This window comes from Nyctereutes procyonoides, unplaced genomic scaffold, assembly GCF_905146905.1.
Source record: "Nyctereutes procyonoides isolate TBG_1078 unplaced genomic scaffold, NYPRO_anot_genome, whole genome shotgun sequence".
NCBI classification, from domain to species: domain Eukaryota; kingdom Metazoa; phylum Chordata; class Mammalia; order Carnivora; family Canidae; genus Nyctereutes; species Nyctereutes procyonoides.
In genome coordinates, this window is record NW_026575147.1 from 14,572,619 (window position 1) to 14,584,857 (window position 12,239).

Here is a 12,239-nt window from a genome sequence, read left to right on the forward strand (position 1 = left end):
GTGTGGTCACAGTGCATCAGGTCTGTCTGGTCCTATGGGGCCATATTGGGAAAGAACATTTCTTTGACCTTTGACCTGTTACTCAGCATCTCCTTGGAGCCTAAAAAACAAAACTCTGATCCTCGTCACCTGTTCTTTGTATTTTCTCTAAAACTCTTATCCTTCCCTAAGCTCCGGATTTACTCTCCCGCTTCGTACCTCTCACTTCCAATGTGAATATGTTTCTTTTCTCTTTGTAAACCTGATGTAGTATATTTATTACTAAATATAAACCAATACTAATTAATTTTGATATTACATTAATATTATAAATTAATAATAAGTTATCACACATAATATTTATAATATTAATGTTTTATTAACACATTTAAAAAATGATTTGGGAGGTACCTGGATGGCTCAGTTGGGTGAGCGTCTGCCTTCAGCTCGGGTCATAATCTCAGGGTCCTAGGATGGAGCCCCATATCCAGTTCCCTACTCAGTGGGGAGCCTGCTTCTCTCTCTCCTTCTGCCTGCTGCTCCCCCTGCTTGTGCTCTGTCTCTCTGTCAAATAAATAAATAAAATCTTTAAATAAATAATGATTTGGCTTTTAAAATAATTTTAATTACCTTTGGTCAGTGGTTGCCATGAGCCTGTCTTTATTTAACAAGTCTTATTCGAGTTCCTCCTGCAAGCTCAGTTAAGCAGTGACCATGGGTAAACCTCTTTTGTCTTAACAAACATCACATGTGCATTTTCTCTTTTGATCTGAGGTAGGTCAGCTCTGCAGTCCTATCTAAAAGCAGGGCGTGAAGGTGGGGGCAACCAGTCTGGAAGAAGCCCTGGTAATCCATTCAGTAAAGGTAAGCAGTGGGACACTCCTAAGTACATACAAGTTATGAAACTGTGGATTTAGATCAGGTAAAATTACAGATATGGCCGTTATGAGTTCTTGGTATCAGAGATTTGGCCTTAGCTAGGAACCTCAAACCAAAGTAACATAAGCCCATCTGCCTTCACCCAGACCTGGTGATAGAAACTTCTTTTAGATTACTTTTGAACTCTGCATTATTAAAATGCAGCTTGGTCTGTAAAGAAAGCCAGTATTTCGTGTGGCTCACTTGGTAGAGAGGTCAGTTACAATGATGTTATTGAATCTCAGATCCAGGAAGTTCAGAACAGCCTCTTTCGGTTTGCGATCTGTCCCCATGTTTCTGTTCTAAACCCTGTACTGTTTGCCGTGGTTTGTGTCCCTTCGTGGAAGTGGCCCAGGAGTTTGGGTCCAGTAGGCCGGGACCCTGCGTGGCAGCAGACTCCCAGAGACCCGGCACCCCCCACTTACTGTTGACCCGCTTGCTGAGACTCCGCCAATGTTGCTGCCACCTATCTCTGCTGAAGTCGGTAAGAAGAGCCCTCAGGGTGCACCCCCAGAATGGCTGCCAGAGAAATCGTTTCAGTCTTCCATAACTGGGGTCCAGCCTGCCGGATCAAGGGCAATGGCATGTTGGGGCCTTTCTGTTTATTGGTAGGGCAGAGAAGAGGAAGCTTGTTTATTTTCCTGTATATTAGTTTTCATTGATCTTGAGATAATTCCCATAGTATTGAGAACAGCTTTTCTTGTTGTTGGGTTTTTTTTGTACATAAACTTTATTTGAGAGTGGAAAATGTCATTTTGTTAAGCCATTCATGAGTACTCTGGTATTTTAGGGTATCAGGAAGCCAATTTAGGTACTAGTTTTTTCTGCCTTCAGGCAATATTGAGGCTTTTAAGGCTAGTCATGAAAACTCAAGTATTTATACAATTGGAAAAGTTGCCTTTACATTGGAGAAAGGCACATCCATCCGTAATTAAGATGAATCTGTTACTCTTTTTGAAGAGCTGTGGTAATGTGTTTTGCTTATCAATAGCTTAATTAACTGTACTGTTAAGCTGGGGAGAACAGGATGATCATGTAATCTGGCAAATCTCTTCGTTCCATCGTTTTGCTTTATCTTTAATCTGTTATAAAAACCTGCAAGGTTGGGCAGCCTGGGTGGCTCAGCGGTTTAGTGCCGCCTTCAGCCCAGGGTGTGATCCTGGAGACCCAGGATCGAGTCCCATGTCAGGCTCCCTGCATGGAGCCTACTTCTCCCTCTGCCTGTGTCTCTGCCTCTCTCTCTCTCCCTGTCTCTCATGAATAAATAAATAAAATATTTTAAAAAAAACTTGCAAGATTACATTTGAATCAGATTGTCTCTGAGGAGATACTGATGAATTATAAGACATTTTGCCTTGTGAGATGTTAAACAATCAGTACTTCATTGGCAAATAACATGGCTTGCTGCCTCAACTGCCCACCTGTTCTTCTGTCCCCTTCCTGTATTCTTTTCAGGCCCTGGACCCAGTAGAACTGAAAAGCGAGGGCCTAGCCCTTTCTCTGGAAGAGCAGCTCAGTGCCATGACATTGTCCGAAGTCTGTGATATGGAGCCATCTCCCATCATTTCCCTTAATGGTGAACGTTTCAAGGCAGAGCTTTTTGACAACACAAGAGCAAGCAGCAAGGTACTTTTGTCACCTCTGTTCTGATAGAAAAACTTGGATTTGTTTTCATGTGTAGGAGTGGCACATTGGTTCAAGCACACACAGCCATTGCATGACAGGGCTAGAACTATTAGATTTGAGCTGGTCCAATACCCCTCCCAGTCTTAAATTCTAATTTTATTTCACAGATAAAACTAGTCTTATTACATAGTGGGCTTTCAGAGTGTGATTTGGGCCAGCCCCAGCAGCAAGGCAGATTTTCTGTCATGGGTCACTGGGAAAGTTGCTGATCGGGTTTACACCAACGACAGGGCCTCAGTGAGCAGTTTGTCTCAGGAAAGCTTTAAAAGAAAACCACAAAGGCTGACCCCAGAGACTGTCTGATACTTCTGAGCACCAATTGCTTGGACTTGTTGAAAGTCATCCATCTGTGAGTATTATTTCCTAAATAGCCTTCTATCTTCATTAGTCATTTTGTTCTATTTTCATTAAAGCTTTTTAAGGCTGAAGCGTTGTGGTGCAGGAAGGCTGAGGTGTGCTGTAATTTGAATCCTGCCTTTCTGTTGGCTGCTTGGAGTGTATACTATTAGTCCGCATAGCCTGAGATGAGGGCTAGTCTCTTTTCAGCTGCTGTCTGAAGCTGCCATTCCCAGGCCCAACCTCTCTTCAAAACCTTTTTTTTTTTTTTCAAAAATGCAACTAGAAATGAGGTCACTGCCAAGAGCTCAGTGTTACTTAAGAATTATTTAAATTTTACAAATATTTACTGAGGTCTTCACCACTAGGAACCGAGAAAAACATAGGAAGAACACCTCACGTGGATAAACTCGATGTCCTAGCACCTTCAGAGTTAGTTCTTGGGTAAAAGTTAGAGTCCTCATAATTTGTGTGCCTCACCTAATACTTGGGTAATGTTTATTCACAGGGCTTTTTAACGTCCGCCCGTTAATAGTGATTCAAACCATTTAAGGTTGTTTCTCGTAGGGAAGGAAGTTTTGGCAGCACCCTCCTAAACTCATGTAGAAGTTCCTGGAATTTGACCCCAGCTCATAGACTGTGAGGCCAGCTTCTCTCCCGCTAAAGTTTTCTCAAAATACCTACTGCCAACTTTTTTGTGGCAGTCTGAGCGTTTATCAGAACCTCAAGTCACCAAGACACCAGGTGTTTCATTTCCTGCTTTTCTTTCTCCTTGCAAATTCAGAATGATCCAGTGCTGTCCTCACTTTCTGTCCAGCACATCTGTTGAGACTGGGTGGCAGCCTCATGGGTGGTGGAGGCCTCTAGAGGTGACCACTCTACGGTAGCAGGGGACATAAGTGCCGAGGGCACCTCAAAGTTCACCCAGGGCAGCTCCTTGTTTCAGTGATGAGGTGTCTGAGCTCTTAACCAGAAGTCATGAAGGGATACAGCCATGTGATTGATGGCAGAGCGTAAGAGCTCCCGTCATCTCTCAATTCCTAGTCCATTTTTCTTCCTCCTCCACCATCTTGGGGGTTAACTCCATGGCCCTTAGAGGCTTTCAAAAGGTCATCTGCATTAGCGGTTGGGAGGAATGTATCCAGCTCATGGGTTCTTACCACCTGCTCCCATGTGGACTCAGATGTGCTCTGAGGGCATTTGGTAAATACCCAGAGAGCTTTTTGGGAAGCCTTAGCAAGTGTTGCTCAGACTGAACAGGTCGTCTTCTTCAGCAGCCTTTAGAACTGGATAAAGCTCTTTCACTTTGTCTTTCTGCAAAAGTTTGGATAGTACCTTCTCTGGTCTGGCTACCTGCTGGATGCTAGGGGTTTGAACCAGGGATGAACCAGTCATATGCTGGCTCTGTTTCCTTGGAGCACCTCAAGTCATGATAGCAAGAGATGATCAATACACAATGTGTAGTGTGAAAAAGACCATGACAATAGAAACAGAAGGAGTGCTCAAGCCATAGGAGCAGGTGGGCAGTGGGCACCTAACCCATACTTTGGGGTTTGTGGGGACCTCCAAGAAGTGATGCTGATCTGACTTGGAAGGGTGTTCTAGGCAGAGAGGACAGAGTGGACAAAGATGAGACAAAGTATGGCTTAGCAGAGGAAGGACTTTGGTATAATGAGAGCATTGTTTGGGGAGGGAGTAGTGAGATACAAGACTGTAGACATAAGCTGAGGCCGGAGCAGCACGGATCTGGTAGGTCATTGTCAGAAGCTTGGGCTCCATCTTTGGTGGGAAGGCAGTTCAGGAACTCCAGCCAGAGAAGGGAAGTGACAGCCTGGACATTTTAGAAATAGCCCTTGGGCCACAGAGAGGAGGGTGGCCTAGAGTGAGGCAAGACCAGAGGCAGAGAGCCCACTTCTGTAGTTCAAGTGAGGGATGAGGGAGAAAAGCGAATTTGCTACGACTTACGTATACCAAATAACATTTCCCAGATTTCATCTCTGTTGGTGGAATTGGAGGCAATCCGAGGAAATTCAGGGTCCCAAAAGAGGTAAATGTGTTATTTTATTATCCAAATATTGCTTGTGATTAATCAGGAAACCTTGATATTGCTGATAATTCTCAATCTCAGCTTTTTATAAATCAAGGACCTTGAATCATCCTCAGCAGAAAGCACTGAGGTGATAGCACAAATTCTCTGTGATTTGTTAAAATATTTGTGGCACTGATTGAGAAGGAAGTCCCTAGAGGATCAGAGTAAGCTAAGCATCTGGACAAGTGTTTAAAAGTAGAGAAGCAGCTAAAGAAAAGCAAGGGAATAACAGGTGCAAAAGGCAGGGGGAGGTGTGTGATCAGACAGGGAGCCCCGCAGTGCTGGGAGTGTTCTTGAGCCCGTACGATATGTTGGATCCATTTGTCATCTGTTACCCTTACTTGTGGGTTATGGACCTGCATTTGTGTATGTGAATTATTTTGATTTAATAACTTAAAATCCTAATTAAAACATAGCATGGGGCTTGGGGGTGTGGGTAGAGACCTCCCAGTAGCTTGCTGTGGGTGGCAAAGGGAGGGCAGCCCGTATCCCTTTCCTGCAGGACCACAGATCTCTAGAGGAGCAACAGGTCACCAAATAACAAGAGGCTGCAGTCCTTATTTTAGGCCAGCCACCACTTTATTCTGACCTCATTTAGCATGAGATGAATTACGCACTGGATCTGGAAACAGTTGAAGCATTCTGACCTTAAAATGTGACCTCAGTGTGTGCCTTTGCCCCACAGGGGACAGAAGGCCTTTCCTGGTCCACATTTGATAGCCGAATCTTAAAGAGTGACAGGGCATTAAGACCCTGAAATGTGTTTCATCTCTTCAGGGGGGTTGATGTTTTGTTTTATCCTTACTTCCAGTGTCATTGTCTCCCAGTGGACCAGCATGCTGCAGATTGTAGCGTGGCACCTCAAGAAGCGTGGCCTGACTTATGCCACCATCAATGGCTCTGTCAGCCCCAAACAGAGAATGGACTTAGTGGAGGCATTTAACAGCTCCAGGAGTCCCCAGGTAGGAGCTGGTCCCCTCAGAGCTCTGTCATTGAGAGCGCATGGTTCTCAGTTACACAGCGAGAATTCTAGGGTAGCAGCTCAGCATGAAAACATTTGTTGCCTTGGTCCCTCCACATGCTTTTAATTTATTAGACATCTATTGGGGTACATATCAAAGTGTGCACTTGCTTTAAGGAGAATAAAATACGAGGGCTAAAAGCAGAGGAAGAGCAGAGCTGGTTGGCTCAAGCTATCTTTGTAGGGGAGGCAAGCCTTTGAAGGGTAGGTCGCATTTTGATAAGAGGAAGTGTGGGGGGAGAGGTGGAGGGATGGCAAGAATGCAGAAAACACTGGTGGACAGTGGGCGGGAAGATCAGGGCAGTGGGTGAGGGTGCAGAGACCGAGGGAATGGATAGAATCTGGTTAATGGAGAGCTCGTCCAGCCAGCCACCCCGAGTACTCTAAATTGTAGCATTTGTGCATTTTGGCAGGCATAGAATTCACATTCTGAGGTTAACTCACAAAAAAAAATACGAAGTGAGAGTTTTCTTAAAGGTGAGGCATGGGACGCTGCATCTCAAGAGTATTTTAACAGCAGAGGGAAACTGGATAGGAACATGGTACTTACCTGTATTGGTCTTGGGCTCCAATTCGAGAGCTGTATTATGAGTCACATCTTGATAAGTGAATGCTGTGTTTTCTTTTCGAAGGTTATGCTAATCTCTCTCTCGGCTGGAGGTGTTGGTCTGAACCTGACTGGAGGAAACCACCTTTTTCTTCTGGATATGCACTGGTAATGATTCTGGATTTCTGTTGCATAGTCCTAGCATAGCGTGGCGGGGGGGGGGGTGGCGCACGGGGTAGTGGGGCCCAAATCCTCTTGTTGAGGATGCTCTTTTTTATGTTAGGCAGATGCCTCTGCTGTGTATACGTGTACAGGTGCCGTCTAAACAAGGTGTGGGGCTGTTGGAAGCCTGCATTCCTGAGCAAGCAAGGCTCCAAATGACTGCTTAAAATAGCACTCACTTATTGTTAATCTTACATCTGTTTCCATGGAAACCGGGAAGAAGGCTTTTTCTCAGGGCTAAGAACTCCATCGCTCAGTTTTTTCCCCTCTTCAGAATACCGTATTTCACACCATTTGTGGATGTTCAAGGAGATCTCAACCCTGGAAAAGGAGAAGCTTTACTCCAAAAGGAAAGGGAGAAGGAATTTTCTGGTTATGGTAGGAATACACTTAACACAAGACCCTTGGCCGCGCACTGAGTATCAACATTGGGAGCATAACAGCAAATTTCCTGGAAATAAGATAACTGAGTTTGTGTGTTAGGAGGACAAGAATGTCATAATTAGTCTCAGTTTGGGGTTTTCCAATTATGCCAAGCAGAGATTGCCACACACTTGTCTGATTCTCCAGGCAGCCCAGATTGACACACACAGGCCAACCTGTTACCATCTTCTGGGAGAATGTGTTTGGGTCTTAGGACTCCCTGACAGATTTAAGGGAGGAAAGCAGAGTGGGAGTTAAATGCTGACTTCTGGGGGCGCCTGGCTGGCTCAGCCAGTAGAGCATGCAACTCTTTTTTTTTTTTTTCTTAAAGATGTATTTATTCATGAGAGACACAGAGGCAGAGACACAGGCAGGAAAGAAGCAGGCTCTCTGCAGGGAGCCTGATGCAGGACTTGATCCCAGGACCCCGGGATCAGGACCTGAGCCAAAGGCATATGCTCAACCACTGAGCCACCCAGGCTCCCAGAGAGTGCAACTCTTTATCTCAGGGTTGTGAGTTCGAGCCCCATGTTGGGTGTGGAGATTACTTAAAAATAAAATCTTAAAAAAATAAATCAGTGCTGTTTTCTGAAATGGTGAAATGCTGTCCAAGATCTTAAAGAGGTAGGATGAGAAACTAGTTTGGAGTTGATAGCATGTAGAAAAAAGGAAAGAAATTAAGTCTCTTTAGTTGAATCTCAGAATATTAAAGTTGAGAAGGGTGTTTCCTGTCATCATTAGGCAGCCCTGGCGTTTCCAAGTAGCAGTGTGAAGTACAGAGGGATAAGGTGAGGTGACTTGCTCAAATTCATCTAACTAGTTAGGGAGTGAATTTGCACATTTGTTTCACCTGTGCTACCCAGAGTTGTTCAGCTGATGATGGTGCTGAGTTTCCATTGGCAGACTGACCTGTGTTTCTCATTTGACGGCGGGAAGGTGTCTGACTTTCAAGGTCAGCATAGCCACAGACAGGGATTTATAGACTCTAAATATTTGAGGCCAGATGATACCTTTCTGACTTTGCAGGCCACAAAGGTCTCTGTCCCGGATTCTCCATTGTGGGTTTTTCATTTGTTTGCATTGTCAACCCTTGAAAACCCCTGACTGCCATTTGTAGCTCCAGAGCCATCCAGAAACAACTGCAGGCTGACTCTGCCCAGGGGACTTGCCTACCCAGTCCAGGGCATCCACACCTTTGAGCTTTGCCTCTCTTCTAACAGGAATCCATCACTGGAGGACCAAGCCTGTGACCGAATTTACCGGGTAGGGCAGCAGAAAGATGTTGTTGTACACAAGTGAGTAAAAGCCTGCCGGGACCTAGGCCCCTTCACACGCTTTACTTTTGTGAAAGCCTTTTTTGGGTAGTGTTTTAATAGGACGTCAAGTATTTGGTGAGTGCTTGACTAATGATGTTCCTGAGGCCTAGCCTCCTTGGGACTCTCAGGCCAGAGGGAGCACAAAGCAATTTGGGGGTGTCCTGGGGGTTGGTTCCTTCAAGAGAAGAACAAGCTTGTGTATTAGGGCTACAGAAAGTACCCTCTTCCCCATCCTTTACTTATTAATTTTCTTTCTTTTTAACTTGTATTTTGGTTTAACTTCAGATATGTAGAAAAGGAATGTAAGTTCTTAAAAGAATAAAATCCCCAAAAACCTTGTTTGTAAAAATAATACCAAAATGTTCTCGTGTGCCTGTACCACGTATATATGTACGTGTAAACTTTTTTCTGGACCATCTGAGAGTCAGTTGCAGCCATTGTGTTCCTTTACCCTTAAATAGTTCAAGGTACCTTTCCTTAAAATAAGGACATTCTCTTAAATAAGCACAGGAAAATGCCTGAAATCAAAATGTTCACAGTGATACAGTACTGTCATCTGAGCTCTGGACTTTATTCTATTTTGCCACTTGTCCCAGTGATGTCCCTTACAGCAAAGGAAAACCCTAGATCCTGCATAGCATTCAATTGTCATGACTCTTCTGTCTCCTTTAATCTAGGACAATACCTTGGTCTTTCTTTGTGTTTTATGACATTGACATTTTTGAAAGGCACAAGCAGGTGATTTTGTAGGATGTCCCCCTCTTTGGGACCTTCTTCCCTTAAAAGCAACCGTCAGCCTTGATGCTCTAATCTGTTCCAGCAATGGACCTCTTTTTCTCCTTCCTTTTCAGGCCAGGTTTCCTGAAGAATTAGAAATTACTGACTGTCTTTTCTTGTTTACCTCTCCTTCGTTCCTTAACCTTTACAGATCCTCTACGTTTCAGCGCTGTTGTTCCACTACAGGCCATATGTGAATGCCACAGTTTGCCAAATACAGCAACCGTGCTAGTTTCCTGGTGGTTAGCTCTCCCCTCACCCTGTATGCAGCTCCCTTAATAATCCTGTCTACTCCGGGAAGTCCAAAGTCTGAACCTTCATTCCATCACATCAGACCTAGATACCCAATCCCTGCAAGCTATCTTGAGTGTGCACATACTTGCCCATTATTCATTCCCTCATGCTTTCATCTCATCCAGCTCCTAAAACTAACACCTATTGAGTATTCACTATGTAGCAAATACTATGGCATGTTCCAGGAACTCAGAATATCACAGACTGAAATGAGATACCACCTCCTATCTCTTGATGCTTCTGAACATGTGAATAGTATCCCTGTAACTAATCCTCTAGATTAGGTACAGATTAGGTTCCTCTCTTTTCCTCACTTTTCATATACCAAGTCCATTACTTTTATTTTCTAAGTGTCTCTTAAAACCATCTCTTCCTTCCCATCCACACTACCACTTCCCTTTTTCAATCTAAATTTCTTAGCATGAGGGCGGCCCTGCCTGCACCCTGAGGTGTGACCCTGGAGACCTGGGATCGAGTCCCACATCAGGCTCCCTGCATGGAGCCCTCTTCTCCTTCTGCCTGTGTCTCTGCCTCTCTTTCTCTGTGTGTCTCTCATGAATAAATAAATAAAATCTTAAAAAAAATAATAATTTTTTTAGCACGATATGCAAAGCCACTCATGATCTGGCTCCCACCATCCTCTTGAGTTTTTGCCATTGCTCTGCCACATGGTAGAGTCCTTTGGACTTTTTTCCTGGCCAGACTGGACAACCTGCTCTTCCTCCAACATAACCATGTTCTAAACTCAGCCATGGTTTTACCATATCCCCGTTCCCTGGGACACCCTCCATTTTATCTGGCAAATTCTTGCTCATCCCACAAGTCACACATTACAAGTTTAAGTCTTCAATGGAGCCCTGCCAGTACACTGTAGATGTTTCCTTTTACTCTCTGCACACACCGGACATATTTCTACAGCACTTTCCAGCTCATGTTATTGTTTACTTGCATGCCTCTCTTCCCATGTTCTCTTCGAGAGCATCTCTCCATCCCTTCACCTAGCATAGCACATGGCATATCATAAATGCTCAGTCAATACTTGTTGCATGAGTGAATGACAACAGTGGCATTTCTTCAGGTTGCAACACCTGTTTTCAACGTGAATTAGCTAAGAAATAAGACACTGTATTTAGAACAGCACACATACACCTGGCAGAAATTTGATAAGCTTTAAGGCCTTCTGACTTGATCAAGGTTGAGATTTTTGGGTGAACACTGGATGGATCTCTGCCCGTTTTTTGGAGAGGGATATTGTTTGCTTATTTTGGTATTTTTCAATTACCTTAGCTTCAGAAAGAAATGAAAGATAATTTTAGTTGTGTCATTTTAAATGGGCATGTATTTAGATCAAGGTTATTTGTGTCTCGTGAACATGGAGTTTTTAGCCAAACCTAAGAAAACTTAAGTCAGGGAAGAAATCTCATGTAAAATCTGAAGCATTAATAGAAATTTGAATATGTTATTAAACATGCTGTTTTGATTTTTTTGATTATTTGCTTATTTGGGGTTTTTTGTTTTGTGTGTGTGTATGTGTGTGTTTTTTTTTTTTTTAGATTTATTTGTGAGGGAACCGTGGAAGAGAAGATCTTACACCTCCAAGAGAAAAAGAAAACTTTGGCCAAACAGGTCCTATCAGGATCTGGCACATCTGTCAAGAAGCTCACTTTGGCTGACCTCAAAGTCCTTTTTGGCATCTAACTCCCTGTTTCTAGGGCTCAGGGTAATGGCTTTGAGGGTTAGTGGTAGCGTCTGGGATAGTGACCTGCATATGGCCCCCTGAGCCCTCCTCAGCTTCTCATTTCACTGGCAGGCTCTCTAGGCCCTCCCAGGGAAAGGGGCACCATCTTACCCCGGAACTGGGCGCCAGTTATCCCATTAATCACTTGGTTCATAAGTCAGTGTAATCAACTTATTTCAGGGTGACTGAGAAGCCAAGAAATTACTTCAGAAAAAGGGATGTGCTTAGAGTTAAATAATTTTGGAAAACAATACCAGGGGAGCATAAAAAAAGCTTCAGTAAAAGCTCCAAAGCCCTCTGTTGCCTTTTTCTTGTCAGCTCAGTGGGGACCAGTGTTACTGCTCTTTCCAACACCGGCTCCATGCAGTCTCTCCCTATTTGCTGCCAGGGAGGCTGCCCCTTTTGCCATGTCTTGGAGCAGGGCACAGAGTGGGCCCCAAGGCCAGGCCTCTGCCGCTGCCTCTGACCAGACCATTGTGGCACCCCAGCGCCATAGCAAGGAAGTGCTTCACCCATAAATAGATGTCTGGTAGGGTTTCGTTGTACCCTCCAGTATCTGCTATCATTTCACTTTGTGTTGTTCCGGCGTTTCCTGTTGCTAGAGTATCATGTGCTGCTTGTAAAATAAAATTTACTACCTGACATTTTTAAGATTTTATTTATTTATTTATGAGAAACACACAGAGAGGCAGAGACATAGGCAGAGGGAGAAGCAGGCTCCCTGCAGGGAACCCGATGCAGGATTCGATCCCAGGACCCTGAGATCACACCCTGAACTGAAGGCAGACACCCAACCACTGAGCCACCCAGAGGTCCCAAGACAGTGGATTCTTGAGATGGAATCTACTCCTGGTGCAGACACTTTGAAGATTGTTGAAATGATGACAGAGGAT

The 12,239-nt window shown here is 44.2% G+C and overlaps 1 protein-coding gene across 4 annotated transcripts in view; it reads left to right on the forward strand.

The window, feature by feature from the left end:
• Window positions 1-11,988, forward strand: part of TTF2 (transcription termination factor 2) — a 39,737-nt gene extending 27,749 nt beyond the window's left edge. For 3 of the 4 annotated variants that reach the window (XM_055312457.1, XM_055312459.1, XM_055312460.1), the window contains 8 exons: window positions 758-843; window positions 1,245-1,381; window positions 2,353-2,523; window positions 4,908-4,966; window positions 5,820-5,970; window positions 6,662-6,744; window positions 8,442-8,516; window positions 11,162-11,988. In XM_055312457.1, the coding sequence (XP_055168432.1) occupies window positions 758-843; window positions 1,245-1,381; window positions 2,353-2,523; window positions 4,908-4,966; window positions 5,820-5,970; window positions 6,662-6,744; window positions 8,442-8,516; window positions 11,162-11,306 (907 nt within the window). In that variant the 3' untranslated portion in view covers window positions 11,307-11,988. The remainder of the gene's footprint in view (window positions 1-757; window positions 844-1,244; window positions 1,382-2,352; window positions 2,524-4,907; window positions 4,967-5,819; window positions 5,971-6,661; window positions 6,745-8,441; window positions 8,517-11,161) is intronic. The other variant, XM_055312458.1, reaches the window with a different exon arrangement.
• The last annotated feature ends 251 nt before the right edge of the window (window positions 11,989-12,239 follow it).